Source organism: Thermobia domestica, chromosome 14 (assembly GCF_964235325.1).
Source record: "Thermobia domestica chromosome 14, izTheDome1.hap1.1, whole genome shotgun sequence".
NCBI classification, from domain to species: domain Eukaryota; kingdom Metazoa; phylum Arthropoda; class Insecta; order Zygentoma; family Lepismatidae; genus Thermobia; species Thermobia domestica.
In genome coordinates this window covers 42,793,431-42,816,008 of record NC_137467.1, presented here as the reverse complement: position 1 = coordinate 42,816,008, position 22,578 = coordinate 42,793,431, and the positions used below count along the sequence as shown (strand labels likewise).

Here is a 22,578-nt window from a genome sequence, read left to right as displayed (position 1 = left end):
TACTCTGAACTATGGACATCAAAAATAAATAAATAGTGAAATTAGGTATCTAAGTCTACAATAGAAGTAACAAAACAAGCAAATAAGTAACGAAAATTCTATCGTATATGAGACGAGTAAAATACAAACATAACTTACTCAGTAAAATAATCCAATGCTTTTACGTATCGTTTCCACGTTGGGGTGGGAAAATACTTCCAAAAAGGTATCTGCTGGAAATCAAGTTTAGGTATAGACTCGAAGAAGACTTGAACAGCGTTGATGAGTTTTTGGGGCTCGGAGTCTGGTTGAAGATTTGCGTCTAAGCACCCAAGACGTGTATCCAAAGCAACCATTGCAATTGCTGAAACAATTGAAAAAGATGGGTTATAACAATTACAATTATTAATTTAATATCTCATGACAATTGTTAAAATACTATGTTGTAGCAAAGTTGCTTTTACTCGTTTAGTGCAATATTTTGATTGGTTTATTGATTGATTTGGGGTTTAATCAATGTTACCAGAACTCCTCGTTTTCCCGAAGAATATCTACGTTCTCCTATTTCTTTCCTGGGAAAAGAATCTGCTCGGTTTTAGAATACAGTTAGAATAATATATCCACAATTTGAAAGAAATATACTCACAACAAGTATTATTTACTGCAAGTAATCTCTTTAAACGAAGTTTCGCAAGTGTCGAACTGAATCTACTGAGTGTTTAAATGACTAATGGTCTTGCTGTGTTTTGAGGTCGGTACTGATGACGACGTCATACGACTACGCTTGCTTTATCATTTTGTTCCACAATGTTTGCATTAAGTTCAGTGAGGGATACATCTAAGGCCATGAGATTTTTATCGTGATGAGGGATTTTAATTAGCTATAATGAACCATTATCCCCAAAGACCGTTAATCTTTCTTTAACAACCAGACTGAGAAATAAACAACAGGGTCTAAATAAATCAGACCTATTGAAGAAAATTGGATCAACCGAAAAATACGGGAAGTTTCTCTAAGAACGCACGGTATCTAAGAGTACAAACAGAGATTTGTCAGATCAGGTCACGCTGCATGATCTTCGTTGGTATTCCTGCGGACAGGCCAGTAGCCAGCCCAAAAATGTAGGGGGGTGGTATAAGTTAGGGTGGCAAGATCCAACCCTATTATAGTTCAATTGCAAGACAACAATGAAAATTTTAGGGGAGCAGTATACATTTAGTGGGCCCGGCACCCCGTGACCACCCACTGGATACGGGCCTCCCTGCAGAAGCGTCGTTGTGTGAAAGGCATCTGTGCACTGCCTTTTATTGATAAAGTAAATGTTTTCGATACTTCAAATGTAAATTAAATCCGACTAATTACTGTGTGTAGTTGAATTCAGATACGTGGTGTTTCTAAACATAGTATCATATGTTACATAATGAATCAAATTTAGTTGTATGGCGGACAAGAATCATGTTTGCCAACTACTGCTTCCTGGTGGAAGTTTTGCAAAATGTGTGCAATTCCTCTAAGAGTATCCTATTTGTTCCTTTAAAGAGTACCTGTGCACTTTTCGAGACAAGTGGTGCGTAGGCATACTCTTCAAGGAAATGTACAATTGTACAATTGTATTTGACCATCAGAGGAGAACACCTTGTCAGGTTCTTTTCCAATTCTGGCATCAGTTACAAAATGCTCTAAAATATCTTTCTTCAGTTGCATCAGAAACTGCACAACTATTCCCATTTTAAAGAAATTGAAGGTAATTTACACTCACTTTTACAAAAGTAATATATGCAAATTTTCGATGTCTTGAAATTCCTGTCCGTCAATCAGTTTATCGTAATTTTTGTTTATTCTAGGATGAAGAACGACGTACTATAAAAAGAAAATCGAACCGGGCCCTTATGTTTACGGAGGACTCGATGAGTGAATGGGGGAGACTGATGGAAAAAGTGAAGAATAAACAATACATCTCTGCTGTCTTCGCATCATGGAATTCACCATTCGGAAACGAGGGAAGAATAAAAAAGACATCTCTGCTTGTCTTCGCATCATGGAATTCAGCATTCGGAAACGAGGGAAGAATTAAAAAAAAAATCTCTGCTTGTCTTTGCATCATGGAATTCACAATTCGGAAACGAGGGAAAAATAAAAACAGACATCTCTGCTTGTCTTCGCATCCTGGAATTCACCATTCGGAAACGAGGGAAGAATAAAAAAGACATCTCTGCTTGTCTTTGCATCATGGAATTCACCATTCGGAAACGACTAAAAGTGATTTTAAAAAATACCGACAGATTTTTGCCGCAGAAGCGAACTCAGGAGTAAACCATGGAATTGTTCCTGAGGTGTTAATTGTGTATTATAAGCCTAAATAACCTAAAGCAAACCTATAGCAAAAGTATTTGTAGAAAGTATATACTAGATTTTAAAATCGTATACCAGATTATTTTATGCGTAAATCCGTGTAACAAGGAAAGTCCGAGAGGAGTAACCAGAGTATGCATGTGGAGTTCACGCATACAAGAATGTAATTTTGAAGTAAATACAGTAAAACTTTGGCTCTACCAACATAAATTGTGTGTTATTTATTTTATATTTTGGCATAGAAATTTATTAGTAATTCATAGAATATTTGATAATTTATGTTAATGTAGACATTCTTGTTGGCAAGAGATGGAGAAGAGGCGTGTGCATCTATTTTAAATAAACCTCTATTATCCCCTCATCATCATTCACTCTCCCCCTCTAGTTTCACACATTTTTGTCACTCACCGTGGAAGGCTACTTCTGTCTTATTTTGCTGTGTGGAGCACTCCACATCACGCACTTAACTATGTGGCAAATGTCATGTGTAAGAATGGCCCCGCGTAGCGTAGTCGCTAACGCTCTCTCCTTCGGTGCGAGCGGTCCCGGGTTCGATTCCCGGTGGGGTCACTCGGTCGAAAAAGTGTAAAACGCTTTTTCAGGCCAGCCACCCTGAATGAGGTTTTCCTGGGTTTTCCTCATTCACACCAGGCAAATACCGGGGTGGTACCTAACTTATAGGTCCCAGGCCGCCTCCTTCCCTCCCCAATCCTTTCTTCCTTCCCTTTCCCCGGATTGTGTGCTCGCCGAGGGACGTCATCCCTCAAATCGTGACGGGCTAAATGGCCTTATATGCCGAAAGCCCAGAAATCTAAATCCTAAATCCTGTCATGTGTAAGAAATATTTTTCTGCTACAATCATAAGAATTTATTATATTGTTTTGACTTTGTGCTACTTTCTCGAAAGGCTAAGCTGTTCCCGAACTTTCTTACTAGGCCTACTATTACCGCAACTTAACGACATTCTGGCTAAACTGTACCTTTGAGTACAGTTTATTCATAGTGGAAGCACAGGTAGCTCGGATTCCACGTTAAACTTTAGGCCCATGTCTCATATAACACTGTTTCTCAACCTTGGGGTCGCGAAGATAAGCGGAATACATAAATATAATTAGAATCTAATATCGGAAAATATTCTTAATTATTATTGTTCTGATAATCGTATTTTTATTTTTATACATATTATTAAGAACGACAAAAATAGGTCTACTAAACATTTTCAACAGATGCAGAGTTTTTTAATAATCAATTTAAATGAAAGAGGTATGATATGAAACTAATGAGAACGCATATTGAAATACCAGAAGAATACAAATGCAACAAAAGCTGCATATTGAAATACAGTTAAAATTGAAAGCTAATGAGATACCGAGCATGGTGTGATTTCATTAGTGTGGCATTGTCCGGTTCAATCTTCGTTACGCACATTATCAAGTTATTTAAAATACTCAATAACTTTTCTAACAACTGTCCAAGTTTTTTAAACCAAAATTAGAAAACTTTTTTTTTATCATATGACCGAAAATTAAGGGAGTTTTGAAGTTTTAAAATTTTCAAACGGCCTCCATTTTGAAACAGTGTGTCATATCGGATTCGATATTTGTAATATGAATGAACTGACCAAATTTGGTTTTAATCCATTCGCTTTTAGGGAAGTTGCTGTATCTACTATATACAAGAAATGGATTCTACTATTATAGAAATAGATGGTTATTGTGACATCTCCGCAATAGGTATATTTAAAATCCTACACAAGCTTATTACAAACCAGAAATTATAAGAGAGGTCGCTATCAAGAGGATGTGATAAAATGGGGGTCGTGATAGAAATTAGGTTGAGAGCCATTGTCATATAGCATCTCTATTAAAAAGGGCGGTAGAATCTCATCCAACCAACAAACTTAAGTAAATCTGACATCTTTCAATAATTTCATAAATTGTCTACGTAAGTTACTATTTTTTTTTACAAAATCAAATTTCCCAACAGGAAAGAAACAAGCATGTTGAATACAGTATCAGGATATAAATGAAAATTATGACTACACCCTACCTTAAGTATTTAAACTACACGAAAATTAAAAAGGAAATGTTATTTTTTCACACACACTCATACATACACTCGCAAAGAAACAATATAGTGATACTTCTTTATCCGCTTTCCAACGTAGTAGCAGTGCGAACCAACGCACGTAATATCTGTTCAAAGCAGTGGTGCCAAACTGAAACGTTATAAAGTCCCAACTTGAAAGGCAGAAAATCCTATTTTCTCTCTTGAATTTCCCACGCTCTAAAACTTTTCAAAATTTATAAAATATGAATACTGAAATTACCGTATGTCACTAATGCTCTTTAATATAGGAGTAAAATTACATCTACTTTAATCAAATAGATTATGAGTAAGTAATTAAAGGAGATAATTGAAAATATTGAGGAAAACCAGGATATTTTGTTGTTAGAAGTTACAATTTCCATCACGTTTTTGTGTCGTAATCAATTTTAAGTTTTAGTGCCTATTTTTAAGCCCTAGGACAGTGTCTTCATTATTCGATTAAAAAGGTACCAATAAGGCTTTTTAGTTCGGTTTTTCTTTTGTTTCCTTTTATCAAGCATGGAGGCATTGTAGAACCCGTTACGTATGGCTCCACGCCTTTCTGTGTTGAGACAGAGGGGATGATGACGTCATAACTTGAAACAAAAGAATTTTTTTAGGTCTAATTCTATTATTTTTGAGGGGCCTTACTTTTGCACCTACAAGATTCAAATTTTGCACACAGATTCAGTGTGCCCCTTAGTATTTTTCAGATTTTTGTCAGATCTCTGCGTTAAATCAGGGGGTCCAGAGGAGAAAAAAGGTTAAAAAAAGAGGATATTTCAACAAAAAATCCTTTTTATTGCGATTTTCTCAACTCAGATACGTGACAGAGACATGTTAATGAAACCGTTTGAAAGGCTGTTCTACTCTGAAGAGAACGATGTACGAACCATGACCCTAGGATAAGTAGGGATTTCTCAGGAAATTTTGGTATTACATCTTGATCTTTTTAAGTAATTTGGAGCATTGTGGGCCTCATTGATAAAAAAAATCTTCCCCGCCCTTACTACTTAAGATAGAAGTTTGAAATTTAGTACACCCCTTACTGTTTCTTTACTTTATTTTGAGATCTGTGCGTTGACACAAAGGGCTCAAAATTTGAATAAATAATCAGAAAGAAAAAAACTATTTCTTTCAAACTGTTCCGCCTCAAGGATACGATAGGGAAATGTGAATGGTAAAAAAAATGAAATCTTTGAGTTTTACGTCCCACTTTTATGCCGGTTAGGTTAAAGGAGACGGTGATGATGAGTAATGAATGAAATGGTGGAATGAAGAAAGTGGGAGGAAACGGGAGAACCCACGCACACGGTGTTTGTCCACCACAAAGTTCACTTGGCGGGGGCTGAAATATGTGAATGGTACCTTACTATTTGAAGAGAATTAGGTACGAATAATGGTCCTAGGATAAATAGGGATGATGATGCCGATGATAGCTGCTTAACTGAAAGTCTATAACTTACATTTAAGAAAGCCAGAATTTAATAAATTTACCATCTTCTATAGATCGTAAGGAAACTAAACAAGATAAGCATCACCCTGTAGTAGTTCTTTGTAAAAAGTTTTGGAAGTTGATTGTTTCTTGTTTCGAATTTTAAAAAAGGAAACAGAGATGTTATATTACGTGTGACTATGAACAAAAATTTAGTCCCGTGGGCACATTAGTGATACAGTGTTCGGGATGGTGTCAATGAGGAGGTCTGGGTACAGGTATTAAGAAAAGTGATGGTGGACATCTGGGTTGTGCGACTGGGGCGAGGGGAAAGGATGTTTTAATATGGCCGCAGTAGCGGAAGTTTTTCATACAAATTATACCATATTTCAGGAAGTAATGCTCCGATTTCAATAAAATTTGGGTCAAACTATAGGTTTTCAAGGTCAAAAAGAACATATTTTGTCATAAGAACTACGTATAACCATATCTAGTCTCCGTTTGACAACCGCACATAATGTTGAAGATTTTTCTAACAGTTTTTTATAACCGAAACAAGAGCTTTTGCTCTATAATTACTTATTATTATTATTATTATTATTATTATTATTATTATATTTGCAGTTCTACGTGCGTTCATTAAGCTCAATACGATGAATATGCTTATATTCATGAAATGCCTTATAAATATTAACAGTTGAATAATAGGTGGCGTCATGTGTTTGTACAATTTTAAAAATAATATTTAAATTTCTAAGTACAGCAATAACACATTTGCTGTAAATTGTTTTTGTTAATGATGTTTTAACTTGATGCAAGAGCAATTTTGTAAAAATTTTGTAAAAAGATGTCACAATTATTTCAACAGTTGCGATTTTATGATAAAGAATATGTGTATATAAAAGAGGTAATGATTGTGGTCCAAGACAAACTAAATCTTGAATCTCCACGTTTACAACCAAATGTTCAACACACTCTTCCTGAGAACAATCCTCTTACTGAGCCAGTTCAAATTTCTGACATCACTTCTGTAGTTTCTCATAGGCGCAACACTGCTCCAGGCATGGACTCTATCACATGTAGGCACGTTCAAGAAAGTCCCTACACTGTCTTATATTTGCTTTCTCTCATCTATACATTTATTCTTCGCACCGGCTATATCCCACCGACACCGGCTGACTGGAAGACATCCAAAACCCTTATATTTCTCAAACCAGGCAAACCGGCCCACACTGTAAGCTCTTACCGGCCCATTCAGTTAACATCAACTTTCTGCAAAATTTTGGAGCGTATCCTTGTCAAAGGTCTTCATTGCTATCTGGCACTTCACAACAGTCTTCCTCTCGAACAAGCTGGTTTCAAAACCTCCTTCAGCATCAACGACCAACTACTTCGCCTTACTAATTCCATCTACAACCATTTTAATACAGTACATCCATCTTGCTTGGTCCTGTTTGACTTAGAAAAGGCATTTGACAAGGTTTGGAATCCAGCTCTTCTATATAAACTGAAACAGCTCAGATTACTTCTTCCATATCTTCGCTTTATATTCAATTTTCTCACCTCTACGTCTATATATATAAATTGCAGCCCCTCATTTCCGATTTTTCTTCATTCTGGGATTCCACAAGGATCGGCTTTGTCCTCATTACTGTACATTCTATATGTTGCCGACTTTCCTTGCTGTTCCAGCTACAGTAAAACTCTTTCAGTATGCTGTTCTGCTACTCTCATTCCTCCGCTTTCATTACTGCTTACTCTGTACCGTTACAAAATTCCTCCTGACCATCCTGACAGTCGATACTACGCACCATCCTCTTCAGATGCTCATCTTAAACATATTTGGCCACCATATGCACCGTAACACCTACCGTTCTAACAGGGTACCCCTGTCTTCATTAATGCCTAGAGTCGCGCCTAGGCGAGAAGATAACACTCATTTGTCATACTAACAGAACCTATGTGTTGTGATGTGACTGCACTTCATTTAATCTTTCATCCAAATTTGATGCTTCTCCTCCATCTGTACCTATTGTACCTTAACAATGATTATGGTTAAAGGCCATAATGACCTATAAATTGACTATAAATAAAGTTATTTCTCTTAACCACCCATATCCCATCTGTTTGTTTGTTCTGACTGCCATAATATTTCTGCATCTCTTCCCCTACAGAGGGCATAACCCTCGTCGGGCAGTAGCTAGCTTTGCTAGCGGACAAAAAATGTGGTCCAATGCATACTAATTTGTCTAATATTGTAAAGAGCTAATAAAAGGGGTATCCATCCATATAGAGCGAGAAGGCCGAAGAAAGTTCTTCAGAGGTAAGACAAGGGACGCAAACGTGCTTTTTCTCTAGGTTTTCGTGATTAGTAAGTTGCATACGAAGTAAGCATACGAGTGTTGGAGTGTATCAGAGACAATGCAGTCTCTTGTTCAAATTGATTGGGGAAGTCTTAAGCGTAGAGAAACTGATCGACCTGACTGTTTTATCTGTGAGTGTTCAACGAGAGAGGAAGTAGTGCAAAATCCAAGTGAACAGACATATGCAGTGTTATCTTTATCCATATCCGTCTTGCGTCTTGGAATGATAACAATGGTTTACGTCTTTCTCAAGCTCTCCAGAATGATGTTTCTGCTTTGAACTTGAAATCGTTTGATGTTCACTGGCATTTATCTTGTTACAAATGCATAACTCACAAGAAGAAACGAGAATTGGCAGAAGCCCGTTTTGTAAGGCAGAGTCAGTATGAACAGGATGAAAGCCAAGGACCAAGTGAAGAATTCGAAACATTGGATGATCAAACACTAAGATGCACTCGCCAACGCATACCTACTTATGACAAATACCGATGCTTCTTTTGCGATAGCAAAGAAACTAGAAAACATCCCCTTCGTCATGTTTCATATGACACTGGTGGATCAAATCTTCAAGAGGCTGTAGAACTAAGTGGAAATGATACGTGGATGGTGAGGCTCAGCGAATGTTTAAATCCAACTGATGCTCACGCCATAGATGTGTGATACCATCCGAAATGCTGGGCGAAAAATGTGACCAACGTGCTACGTCGAAAGCATGGAAAGAATATGGATTATGTGCCTAGTGCAGCATTAGTTGCATCTGACGTTGAATTTACTTGGCTAGTCGAGAATTACTTCAAGCTGGTAATGTGGCTTGTATGGCTGACCTTAAAACTACCTACCTCAACATACATTCTTCCAATGGCGTGAAAGAAGATGAAATTCTCAGAACAAGGAAAAATTTGAAATGGTTCCTTGCAGAAGAAATACCAGACATAGACTTCTGCAATCCAAAGCAAAAGAATAAATAAGAAAGAGTGACTTTGAAACGAACAAAAGATGCAGCAGTTGCAATTCTCGAAGAAGAATCCAAAGAAGAAAACTTGAAAGTCCTGTTTAATGCTGCAAAAGTTTTAAGGAAAGAAATAATTAAAGCTGAAAAGTGGAAGTTCTCCGGCTCTTTAACGCAAACGAATGAGGTAGTACCTAATGAACTGTTATTATTTTTCAAGTGGTGTTTGTTAGGAACGGGAATTGTTACTTCCAATGAAAAGCATGTTCATGAAATTGATGAACGTGCTGATCGTTTAGCACAAACATTGATGTTCGAGTGTCATTCCCAACGCCAAGCATCTTACTCCTTAGCAGCCATTCGTCATACAAGGGAATTATCACTTCAAGTAGCAGTAGGACTAGCGGTATACCAATCTATGCGGAGTGCACAAGTAATAAATCTTTTGCATGAAATTGGTCTTTCTGTGCACTACTCCCGTGTCATGGATATCGAAAATCAAATTGCAGAGTCAGGGCTGAGAAAATTGGAAGAATTCAATGGTCAATACATTCCACCAGACATTGAACTAGGAAAATTTATCCACTTTGCTATCGACAACATTGATTTTCGGGAAGATACGCCAGACGGGAAGGATACGTTACATGGTACTGTACTTGTAGTATATCAGACACCAAAGAACACCATATCGTCCGAACTGCCTACTTTGCCAACAAGTGAAGGGAAGAAAGATATTCCTGACAGCCTATATGAAATGGTAACATACAATCTACAGAAGAAAGTACATCCAGTAAGACCGGTATTAGTCACTAGCATCCCATCAGACTTTCACAGACAACTACTAAACTATTCCTACCAGCAAAACCTGCTTTGGGCCATGGCAGCAACATCAGAAAGTTACAAAAATGTACATAACGATTTAGCACATGACGGTGAACGTAATCAACTTCCATCATACTTCACATGGTCTGCCCATAATTCTCGAATTTCCTCCGTGAAGCCAAAAACAAATTACCGTGCTCCCGCTCATCCCAGCAACACCAACTGACTGTTCAGTTCTGTTAAGTGCTATGGAATACTTTGAACGAATCAGTCAGTATGTTCAAAGCCAGTGTGAGGGTGTTGTAGTATCTGCTGATCTAGTTATCTATAAATCTTTAAAATTGATGCAGATGTTTCCTTCAGAGCAGAAGTGGGTTTGTTTTACCAGGTGATTTACACATTCAAATGGCTGAATTACGAGCATTAGAAGTGTACATTGAATCTAGTGGGATTCCAGAAATGTGGATAGAAAGTGGCCTGTACAGTGAATCAACAGTACAGCGAATACTAGAAGGGAAACCAATTCGAAGATCATTTCGTGCTCACGTCATCACATTTCTGGCGTCACATGTTCTTCTGTTGGAGGAGCTCTTTAAATACAATGAAGACATGAAACAACAATATGAACAATTAGTTGTTGATCTTATGCATGCTTGAAGAACTGAAGATGGTCCTGGTGTAACAAATGTTCATTCTCGTTTGCAAAATATTATGGATGAAAAACAGATTCGTGAAAAATTAGAAACTTAGGTAAACGAAAAAAGTAAGGATATTCCCACTTTCTGCGTGGTAAAGAACTATATGAATATGGTTCGATCACTCTTGGCGTTCACGCGGTCAGTGCGTAATGGCTCTTGGGAACTGCGATTGGCCTCTTTGTATGATTTTACCAAGTACTTTTTCGCTATTGATTTGCATAACTACGCAATGCTTATCGCATGGCATGTGTGGGAAATGAGCGTATTGTAGAAAGAGAAGCCACGTGTGTGGGAAGAATTGAAAGCTGGCAAATGGACCCCAAATAAAACTAACGTTCCTTTCTGCAGCTTAGGTGCTAATGAAGCTCTCGAACAAGAAAACTGAAAAATGAAAGTCTTAGGAGGTATTGTCGGTATATCTAGAAATCGCAAGACTTTAAATAAGTTCATGAAATAACTGAAGCGATAACCGGAAGACAGGATCGGTGGCTGAAAAACTTACACGAAAGTTTTAGAGCTTTCACAAACCCTTTTCAACAACAAGATAACGCCTTAGTACATTTGGTAACTAAAGCTGTGGCATCAGACAAAGTGAAACAGGATGTGTGTGATATGCCTAACATTGGAGAAACACAGCGTGATAAATTTGTGGAAGAAAGAATCGAAACTGGTACTAGCAATCTATGGAATACCATCCACCAAACAAAGTTATAACTGTAGGAAAGAACGCGGAAGAGAGTTAGAATTTCAAAAAAGTCTGGTGTAGTCGAACTGAAGGAAGATGGGCGTCTGTTCAAACGTCTCATCGTTCTCTGCAGGTCACGCCAGGGAATGTATTGGCACGTACGAATTGTATGTGGTTCCGATAGCACTTTTTTCACCCGATAGTGCAATGTTTCATATTAGTGTCAAAAGTAAGTAAATGCATAATCTGGAAGACCTGGTAACATATACCTCCACAGAGACAACTTGCACTTCACCATCTTCAGATCCAGATGCGACTTCAAATACTCTAAAATCTATCTCAAACAAATTGATAGGAACTTCTATCCCCACCACCTACCTGCTAGCTGCCTACTGTTTGAGACGGGGGTTGTATTGCTGTTCTCTTTAGCAATACAAGCCCCCATTCGCTGCTATGTAGATATTTTTAAAAAACAGTGTGTAAACAACGAATTGAAACTCTCATGTTATAGTGTACGTACTTCTTGGTTCTTAACACATTAAACAGAGTAACCAAAACGGGTTAACAAGTAACTGTCAAATCAATTTAAGTATGCTCATTATTTTAAACGGCGGGGGTGTGCAGAAGCGTTGGAATAGCTGACTATGTCTGCTACTCGAGTGCGCATTACAACTGATGGCAGGGTTGGACTTTGTACACAATTTATTGTGTCGGCACAATGATTTTATCAGGTTTCTTTTTTGTTAATACACCAACATATGCATGAAAAAATGAAAGGACATATTTAGTTAACGTCTCGCACGTATGCCATATAGATTAAAGGAAACTATGATTATTGAAAATGAATGATAAGGAAGTATTGATAGAAGAGGAAAGTGGCAGCAAAGGGAGAACCCCGAGAAAACTCACTGACACGATATCATTAGCCACAAATTTACATGACCACGGACAGGACCGGAAGTAAGTAATTTACCACTGAGCCCGCTTTCCTCCATAACATATAGCAACAAAAATATAACAACATATGACAAGAAAACTTAAAAGCTTGTCGACTCCTTTTCCAAGGGGGATCTAGGGGGCCGGGCCCCCCGAAATTTTTACTGGCTTCCCTAAAATTTTCACGGTAGACTTAAAAATGAACAATAATATGTTGATGAACTATAATGTGATTGGATACCCCCCTAAATTCTACCGGACCCACTTTACATTTTTGGACTGGCTACTGGCCTGCAGTTTTCCATGAAAACGGTTATCATACTGTATACACCAAAAAAAAAAAAAAAAAGAATGTGAATCACTTACAAACAACCTAATAGGGATTCGAGTTAATGCAACTGAAAACAATGTTTAATACTATTTTCGTATTAGTTATTTTTGCTTGCCAAACTGGCGTTTCCCCGTTTATCACGGAACTGGAAGACATTCTGGAATCTTGCTTAACACACACACACACACACACGCACTAAAAACGCGTTACAAATAAATAAATATATTTTTGTATGTATTACACATACATCCACTAATATACTCCCTACTATATACAAGCACTACAGTATTTTCACACATTACAAAGTTCACACACGCTAAATTCATACAATTTTCACAGCGATATTCCACGTATTCGATGTCCAATCGAATATACAACTATTTTTGTTTCTTTATTTATAGTGGGAACATATGTCAACTATTCCTCATAGCTCTCTCCCCCCTTCTAACATAAAATAAAAGAATCAGCATAAATATGGTTTATAAATAACTGTTGTTATCGTTTTTTTAAATGGTCAAATTAATATTTATTAGTCCTATAAAATACATAAAGAATGCTATATCCTTTTCTTAAAATAACCATATTAATTGAAGTTGTGAATGATGGGTGGGTTAAGAGTAGCTAAAAGGAACAGCAAACTCCCTCACATTGACAGAAAGCGCGCGCGTAGTGGAGTGGAAAATTTAGATTTTAAACAATACTGATATGAATGTCTCAAACGTTTCCTTCTCTGTCAGGGGTTGTATTCCTGCTTTCCCCTCTTGCGGCGAGAAAGAGGAGGAGAGTAGGGGAGTTTTCTTGTTTTCCTATCAACTAGTTTGAGAAAGGTTTTAGATTTCTCCGTACTTATTCTTGATGGTATGGCCGAGCTACAGTCATTAAAGTTAAAACAAGCCAATACTTGTCTTGATTTTGCCATTCAATACAGTCAAAATATGGTAAATTCATCAGAAATAGACATTATGTTTGATACATACAAAGAAGATTCGCTAGAAAGTGCTACTGGGAAACAACGAAGTAGAGGACTTACTCCTGTAGAATACAAGGTCACATCCAACATGTCTATAAAGTCCGTGCCCCGTCCAAAACTTCTTTCCCACGTCCGAAATAAGGAATACTTGATAGAAGTGGCTTCCAAATGCAACAAAAAAATCGTTTCCTATGGGACGAATGTGCAGAATCTACATTTCTTGATGTTTGTGATCTCAAAAGCACTCATGAGGAAGCTGACACCAAGTTAATTCTTCATGCACGTCACTCTTCGCTACGAGGTGCTTCAATTTTGAAGATATGTTCTCCAGATACAAATGTCCTGGTTTTAGCAGTCCATAGTTATCCACTCTTAGCAAAGAACTCCAGTTTTGAAGTCATTGGTACAAGAAAAAGAGAAATCCCATTGGGTCCTATGTACCAAGCTCTTGGGCGATCTCGTGCTTCGCCTCTTTTAGGGATGCCTGCCTTGTCAGGGTGTGATACAACAGAAGCCTTCTCTGGAAAGGCAAAGACTACATTTTGGAGACAGTTTATGGAGGTAGGTGAGGACATCTTAAAAGCATTGGCCTCCCTCGGTGATGCAAACGACATCACTGAAAAAATGTATCAAGAAATAGAGAGATATGTATGCACTGTGTATCTGCGCCCAAATAAAAACATATACATCACCTTATTGAAAGAATTACGCTGGTGGTTTTTCACCCACAAACAATCAAACAACAGTGGATTGCCTCCTACTAAGACCGCTCTGCGTCCTGCCATACAACGAGCCCACTATCAATGCCTTGAGTGGAAACAAGCCGTTGTAGCTGACCCTATACTCCCGCCTCCTTACGATTATGGGTGGAATTAAGGTACTGAAGCATCAATTCCAGTTTCCTCTAACCTGCCGTGTGCTCCAGAAGAACTGCTAGATTTAATTAAGTGTTTCTGCTCGCGTGACCGTTGTCAATTTGCATGTGAATGTGTAAGTGCAGCACAGGCATGCACAGAGATGTGCAATTGCTTAGCTGTGAGAAGTCCTAATAATAGTGAATTGAACGATACAGTTTCAGACAATGAAAGTTCTGATAGCGAGTGAAAATACAACAAAAAGGAAAATAAATATTTTGGGAATGCCGAAAATTAAAACTAAACAACAAGCTTATAAGATTATTATTATTATTATTATTATTATTATTATTATTATTATTATTATTATTATTATTATTATTATTATTATCTATATATATAAAAGAGAACGTACAATTCTTTGTCCGCTCATCACGCTAATACGGCTGAACCAATTTCTTTCATTTTTGGGGGGTTATTAGGATTTGGACCCTAGATGGTTTTTATCATATCACTTTAATTTTTAATTACCAGTGTCTTGAGATAATTGACCATTCAGGTGTCCACAAATCCTTTGTTAGTTCATCATAGGTAAAAATAAACGTATTTATATGCAACCCGCATGACCGTGTCACTCGGCGGGTTAACATAAATGACAGGCGATATACAGCGGAAAATAGCTTGAATCTTCTGTTTAAAATTTTTTAATTGATTTGCTTATTTTTACAGACACTTTTACAATATGCCAGCACCGGGATGACCGCAGCGAAGCGGGGCGGGTTAACATAAATGACAGGCGATATAATGTTAAGATTTACTGCAATCTTCTATGGTTTTTATCATATCACTTGAAAGCGAAAAAGTAAAAATTATCTAAGTAACAAAGTTTATTGCGTTCCGGGGTGACCGCAGCGAAGCGGGGTGAACGCTGTCATATCACTTGAAAGCGAAAAAGTAAAAAATAATCTAAGTAACAAAGTTTATTGCGTTCCGGGGTGACCGCAGCGAAGCGGGGTGAACGCTGCTAGTTATTATTATTATTATTATTTCAGTTTCTATCTTTCATAATTTTTCGTGTTTAGTGCTTGTATTTCCACTGAGCATATTTTTTAATATTGTAGATGTAATCATGAATATTATTTTTATTTCATCTACTAATAGTTATGTATATAGGTAGATAGATATAGATGTAGAGATATAGACATAGACAGATATTATAGAAGTGTAAATTAAGATTTCAACAATTTGTCCAATAATAAATATCACTGCGGACAATACAGCAATAAATATATATTGTAAAAAAAATGTGTTTGGCTATTAAACGGTGACGGGATACTGCCATACATAGTTCTTATGGCAGATTTTGCTCTTTTTAACAATAAAAACCTATTAAATTTAATTGAAATCGGTGCAATACTTCCTGAAACATGTCCAATCTGTGTGAAAAGTAGCCGCTACGGCAGCCATATTGAAACACCCCCTCCCCCAGCCCGTCGCAAAACCCAGATGTCCACCATCACCTTTCCTAATACCTGTACCCTAACCTTTTCAGTGACACTAGCCCCAATACTGTATCACTAATCTGCCCACGGGAATACATAAGAAGACCCACTATTAATAAGTTCCTTGCCAATTATTTTGTTTTCAAGTCAGTGTAATTATAAATCACTTTCATTTTACCAAACAAAATTGACAATAAGAACGCATTTCACATTTAGGCTATTGAGTACTTATTAGGGTATTTCTTACTCATAAATACTTTTATTGGCGTCGGTAAAGTAAATTTATAGAAACATCTCATACTGTATATGCTACCAATTTCTGCTAAAATCCCCTTGTTTCCTTTTCGAGAAATTAATGTCAAAATGTCTCATAAAATTGGATGTTACCCATGTGTTGCCATCACATATTAAAAGGGCAGAAACTGAAGAAGCAGCAGTGTTGCCAGTCACGGCAAGCGAAATTGCACACACCTTCCATCCAAATTGCACAATTTTACACACAAACTGGAGGACAGTACACACTGAGAAAAATCCATTATCCGGACAGCGGTATATTGTACAAATACAAGGATTCGTTATGTTTACTAAGGAAATCTGTACGGAGCGTACTTTATCCATATGCTACACAGGTACTGCCTTTTACCCGCTTAGATATTACATCATGTCGCTGCAGGATGTCTGACTTCTAACAATCTTCTGTATTTTACATACATATACGTATGTTAAATACTTCAGCTATATGTTATATACGTCCATCTGTGTGTGAGATCCAGGCCGCCTATAGACACCTCTTTCTTTCGCCATGGCTGACGTCATTGAACTACCGTCTTTTGCTTGCGAAACGAGGTTGTTTACAAACGGAAAAGAAGAGAGGAAGGAAAAAATGCTTGGGTAAGTACACTAGTTAACTATTACTTTAGTTAAATATTCCATTAATTATATATTCTTTTAGTGTAACTTGCTTTAATATAGTACTAAGTAAGTAATGTAGTTTATGAATACAATTCTTACTATTGTAAAACTCGTTAATGATTGAGGACAATGGAATGGGTGAATCTGAATTTTGAGAAATCTTTGAATATTAATGTTTTGAAACATTTTACATTTCAAGGTAGCAAAATGAATGTTATGTGTTTATTCATTCCGTTTTATATGTGACGATTTATTACTTGGAGCAGTTTTACTACAGGGCTGCTTAACATAATTGCTAATAAACCGTTTTCAGCGCGAAAATTCCCTTGTGTAGTGAAGATTTAGGATTTAGATTTCTGGGCTTTCGGCATCAATGGCCTTGTTAGCCCGTCGCATATGAGGGATGACTTCCCTCAGTGATCACACTATCCGGGGAAAGGAAGGGAAGAATGGATTGGGGAAAAATGGGGCCGCGGTGGCTCAGTGGTAGAGCATTCACCTCTGGTGCTTGGGGTCCCGGGTTCGATCCCAGCTCCCGCCAAGTGAACTTTGTGGTGGACAAACACCGTGTGCGTGGGTTTTCTCGGGGTTCTCCCGTTTCCTCCCACTTTCTTCATTCCACCATTTCATACATTACTCATCATCACCGTCTCCTTTAGCCTAACCGGCATAACCGTGGGACGTAAAACTCAAAGATTTCATTTTCATTTTTGGATTTGGGAAGGAAGAAAACGGCCTGGGACCTATATGTTAGGTACCACTCCGGCATTTGCCTGCTGTGAATGAGGAAAAGCCAAGGAAACCTCATTCAGGATGGCTGGACTTAAAATCTTTTGATACTTTTTCGACCGAGTTCCCCCACCGGGATCGAACCCGGGACCGTTCGCACCGAAGGCGAGAGCGTTAGCGAATACGCTACGCGGGGCCACTAGTGTAGTTTAGAAAACTCATTTTTACTAGGATATTTACAAGATTTTTTTTTCTTTTAGTTTAACGCCCCATGATTGTACATCAATGTAAGAGAGAAGGTGACGATGAGATACATGATAATGGTGGAATCAAGAAAATGTAAGGAAACTGGAAAGTCTTAAGAATAACCACAACTACAGTGTTCACCAAAAGCCTATTTGTCGGGAGCAGGAATCGAACCAGGGACCTACCGCGTCAGAGGTAAGCGCTCTCAGAGCTTTCTTTTGTTTAAAGAACTTGTTTACAATGAATATATATATATATATATATATATATATATATATATATATATATATATATATATAACGAAGATATTGCCATATTTTACAGCCTCACTGAAATTTAAAAAAAAAAGTAGTCAGGGAGAGCTTACTTGTCAGGTTTTTATTTTTTAATTTAATTTATTTTTGCTTTGTTATGTTCCCTAGTTAATTAATGTTTGGGTTACTGAAAATTAAAACCTTTTTAGTATTATTGTTATGTCATCACTTTGGAACCAAAACGTTAGATTTTTTTCTTGTGTTTTCATATAGGAAGTTGGTGAGTTTGTGCCTTAGCACTGGTTTGGTTTCTAGAACGTAATTGAAGGTCATGTTGAGTTGAGTCTTGGTGGGTTTGAGTTCGTGAAGTGTCAGGCACTGCTTGTGCCCCTGTCTTCTGTTTGTGATGTTTCCTGGCTTTGGGCTGTGACGTGTTTATGTTGAGGAGTACCAACGCAGGCCGCGTGATATACAGGTAGCTACAACACAGCTTCAACAGTTAACGAGTGCCAGGTCTTTGAATTTCAGCTTTCGTTACGGCGTGACTAATGCAGTATAGTGCTAGATTGAAATTCTATGGGTGGTAAAAACGGTATGGTAAGAAATACAACGTAATTGTTATTAGTTTAATTAGTGTTTCTTCATAGTATTGTTTCACTATTTCTAGAAGGAATTAAGTATTAACGAAGTAATGAATAAGCAAAAGCACACATTGATTGACGTTTACTATTTCTCATACTCCATTGAGAATGTTTTGATCCTCAGTTGCGCAAACATCCAGTGTGCGTTTATTTTCTTTCTTTTTTGGGGGTTTACACTGCCTCACAGATGAGCTCCCTCGTGGCTAAGTGGTTAATGAACACGCCTTTGGCGTGGGACACCCGGGTTCGATTCCCGGCCGGGGGCCGCGGTGGCTCAGTGGTAGAGCGTTCACCTCTGGTGCTTGTGGTCCCGGATTCGATCCTAGCCCCGCCAAGTGAACCTTGTGGTGGACAAACACCGTGTGCGTGGGTTTTCTCGGGGTTCTCCCATTTCCTGCCACTTACTTCATTCCACCATTTAATTCATTGCTCATCATCAGCGTCTCCCTTAGCCTAACCGGCATAACTGTGGGACGTAAAACTCAAAGGTTTCATTTCATTTTTTCTTAATCTCTTGCACCGACCGACCGATCTCGATCAACTTTCCAACGTAGATGCGGTTCTGGCCTGGGAGTGTTTTTAGCTATTTACTTTGACAGAACTTGGGGGAGGAGGGGGACAGAAAAAATAAATGACTTAATTTACTTTGAAGTGTAAAAGTGCGAGCGTTTTCTTCTCTCTCTCTCTCTCTCTCTCTCTGTGTGTCTCTCTTTCTCTCTCTTCAGTCCTCCAGTCTCCTCTCACTTTTAGGGTCGCGGTGGCTCAGTGGTAGAGCGTTCACCTCTGGTGCTTGGGGTCACGGATTCGATCCTAGCCCCGCCAAGTGAACCTTGTGGTGGACAAACACCGTGTGCGTGGGTTTTCTCGGGGTTCTCCCATTTCCTCCCACTTACTTCATTCCACCATTTCATTCATTTCTCATAATCACCGTCTCCTTTAGCCTAACCGGCATAATCGTGGGACGTAAAACTCAAAGATTTCATTTCATTTTTTCCTCTCACTTTGATTTCAAGATTTCGCACTCTGATGAAAAGTATTAAATACCGCCAGGAAAAGTACTAATATATAACCTCTCTTTTAGGCGCCCCTCCAACCACGCGCCCGGGACACGTGCTTTGCTTGCTCGCCCATAGCTGCGGCTCTGTGAGCTACATAAGTAACATACAATGCTTACGTAATACTTTGGGTCATAAGTACTATTAAGAAAGGAAGAATTGCATATTTTTAACTTTGGGAAAGGAGCTACTATGGGATTAAAGATAAGGTAGGAAAGGCAACACATTCCAGTCTATGCTTTCACCCAGCAGACATATTGTTTGGAACCAAAAAAATGTGACTTTTGGAATCTTGTACTTAGGTTCACAGCGGAAGCGACGAAATAACTTGAATCATCCATTGTAGCTCTCCCCGCAACCAGTTTCTAAAATGTTGGCAATAAGTTTGCGAAACGAGAGGTGACGACTCCAATTTTGGGTGAAAAGTCGCTATAAGAAATAATCGAGAAATTCATTGTCTATAAGCATTGTAAAAGTTGTAGATGTAAACTAAACAATATGTTCTACTCACTGGCGCAAATCCCGGGGGGGGGGGATGACGGATACATGTCCCCTCCAATCTTGGAACTGAGGGGGACTTCTCCCAAATAATCCGATTTGAAATGTGTTTTTTGGGAGAAATTTGATGATTTTTGTCCGATTGCTACAAAGGAACGTGAGATGTCCCCCAGAATAAGCCTCAAATCTGCAGCCTCCTAACGCTAAAGACAACTCTGATCCTCCACAACATTGTTTTTCAACTTCATAAGTATTTTGGACATCGCCAAAAAAAGTATGGTAACGGTCTTACCCCCCCCCTCCCCCCCAATGTTGAAGATAGATTTGCGCCGCTGGTTCTATTCACATCTTTGTAAACAGGGCGCAACCAATCCTTTAATTCAGGGATCATTTCAGGTTGTTTCGGGTACTTTTGTTCATGTTGTGGTCAAAATAGTTCCGAAATAATTAACACTACAGTACTTACGTTAAGCAATTTTTTGTAAAAGAAAAAGTGCAGAATAATTAAAAGACCCCAGAGGACAAATATAACAAACACCTTCTTCGCCTTTTTTCACGCATCTATAGCTAATCTTGTTGCTATCGGTAATGATGTATTACGTGTGTCTCTCAACGGAAACTCTGCGAACTAAAGGACATCAAGTTTGTAGTTATTCTTCGTTAGAGGGCAAGGGTAACATAACAATGCAGGATTGTGGAGTAGTGAGTACGCTGTATTTCCAAACTCTTCATCACTTGCGCTGATTAAAACAAACAAACAGAAAAAAAGAACATAAAAACTGTTTTGAACTAATAATGCTTCTCTACAGATGAACATTTTGTTTGCAGCAAAAAGTCGCTAAATGTGTAAGTAGGTAAATCGTCATTTAAAAATCACCCAAAAAAGTCTCCAATCGGATTTTTTTTTTTTTTTGTCGTTATCGTAGGGCGACCATACGTCCTGTTTTGACCGGGACAGTCCCGTTTTAGGGGCGTGTCGCGGCCGTCCCGTCAGTAGATGGAAAAAAGTAGTATTCGTCCCGTTTTATGTAAATGAAAGAAGTAAATAACAAACCCAGTACCTTTACTCCTTTTAAAAGTATTAATAATAACAAAGCGGCAAAAATTGAACTGAAAATCCCTATATTAAACATACTCTATAGTTCGCAGTACTGCTCGAAAGGCAGCAGAGGTTTTAGCAGTTGGTTGTGTGTTAAACAAACTTCAACGTGTCTTTCCTTTTTCATAAGTACCCGCTCTGTAACGAAGAGAGAGAGGGGGAACTCTGATATCAAGGCACTGATAAGAACAAAGGTAGATCTAAAAGTCTAGTGTTGCAAGAACCTGTCCCGTTTTTAACTGAAAATTTTATGGTCACCCTACGCTATCGTTGAGGCCGAATTCCCCTTATTTAGCGACTTTACCCAAAATTGGCAACATTGACCCCCACCGAACAACACCCCGTCATCTTGAGCCTAGCCAGCATAATAGTGGGACGTAAAACTTAAAGATTTCATTTCGAACAACACTCCCAGAAACCTACTGTTATACTATTCTCAAACCACCCTTTCGTACAGTTCTCCCTATTCGAAAAAAAAATGTAAATAGCAGTGTTCATACATAAATATGGAACTCAATTTCCCTGAATTTTGCAGGTTTTCCAGGTATTAATTTTGCAATTTCCAGGTCTAGTGGAAGAAACTAATAGTACGAGAACACATAAATTTTAAGAATACTATATTTATATATTTGAGAATGGCCACCCTTCTCCCCAATGAACGATTGCAATTAAATATTGAGTCACAAGAAAATAAATAATTAAAATAAATAAAATTTAAGTTGAAAAATATTAAGTTGAGAAGCCTACTAAGGGAATTATATAATACTTTTGTTCCATACTTGAATACATTCAAAATATACAAAAAAATATTGGCTTGGGGAAGAAAAAAGGGCCCGCGAGATTTTAACTGATTCTTGTAGTACTCGACGACAGAAATAGATTACTGAAAGAATTTTCAAAATCGGCACAGGCAAACATGAAGAAAATCGCATTTTCAGGTACCGGTTCAAAATGAGAAGAAGAAAGGACCGCGAGATTTTAACTGATTCTTGTAGTACTCGACGAGAGAAATCGATTAGTGAAGGAATGTTCAAAATCGGCGCAGGCAAGCATGAAAAAAAATCCCACTTTCATGTACCGGTTCAAAATGGGGAAGAAAAAAGGGCCCGCGAGATTTTAACTGATTCTTGTAGTACTCGACGACAGAAATAGATTACTGAAAGAATTTTCAAAATCGGC

At 38.0% G+C, this 22,578-nt stretch overlaps 1 protein-coding gene across 2 annotated transcripts in view; it reads right to left on the bottom strand.

The window, feature by feature from the left end:
- Positions 1-22,578, bottom strand: part of LOC145669653 (putative cytochrome P450 49a1) — a 117,189-nt gene that overhangs the window by 35,554 nt on the left and 59,057 nt on the right. For both annotated transcript variants that reach the window (XM_081737903.1, XM_081737904.1), the window contains exon 6: positions 139-343. In XM_081737903.1, the coding sequence (XP_081594029.1) occupies positions 139-343 (205 nt within the window). The remainder of the gene's footprint in view (positions 1-138; positions 344-22,578) is intronic.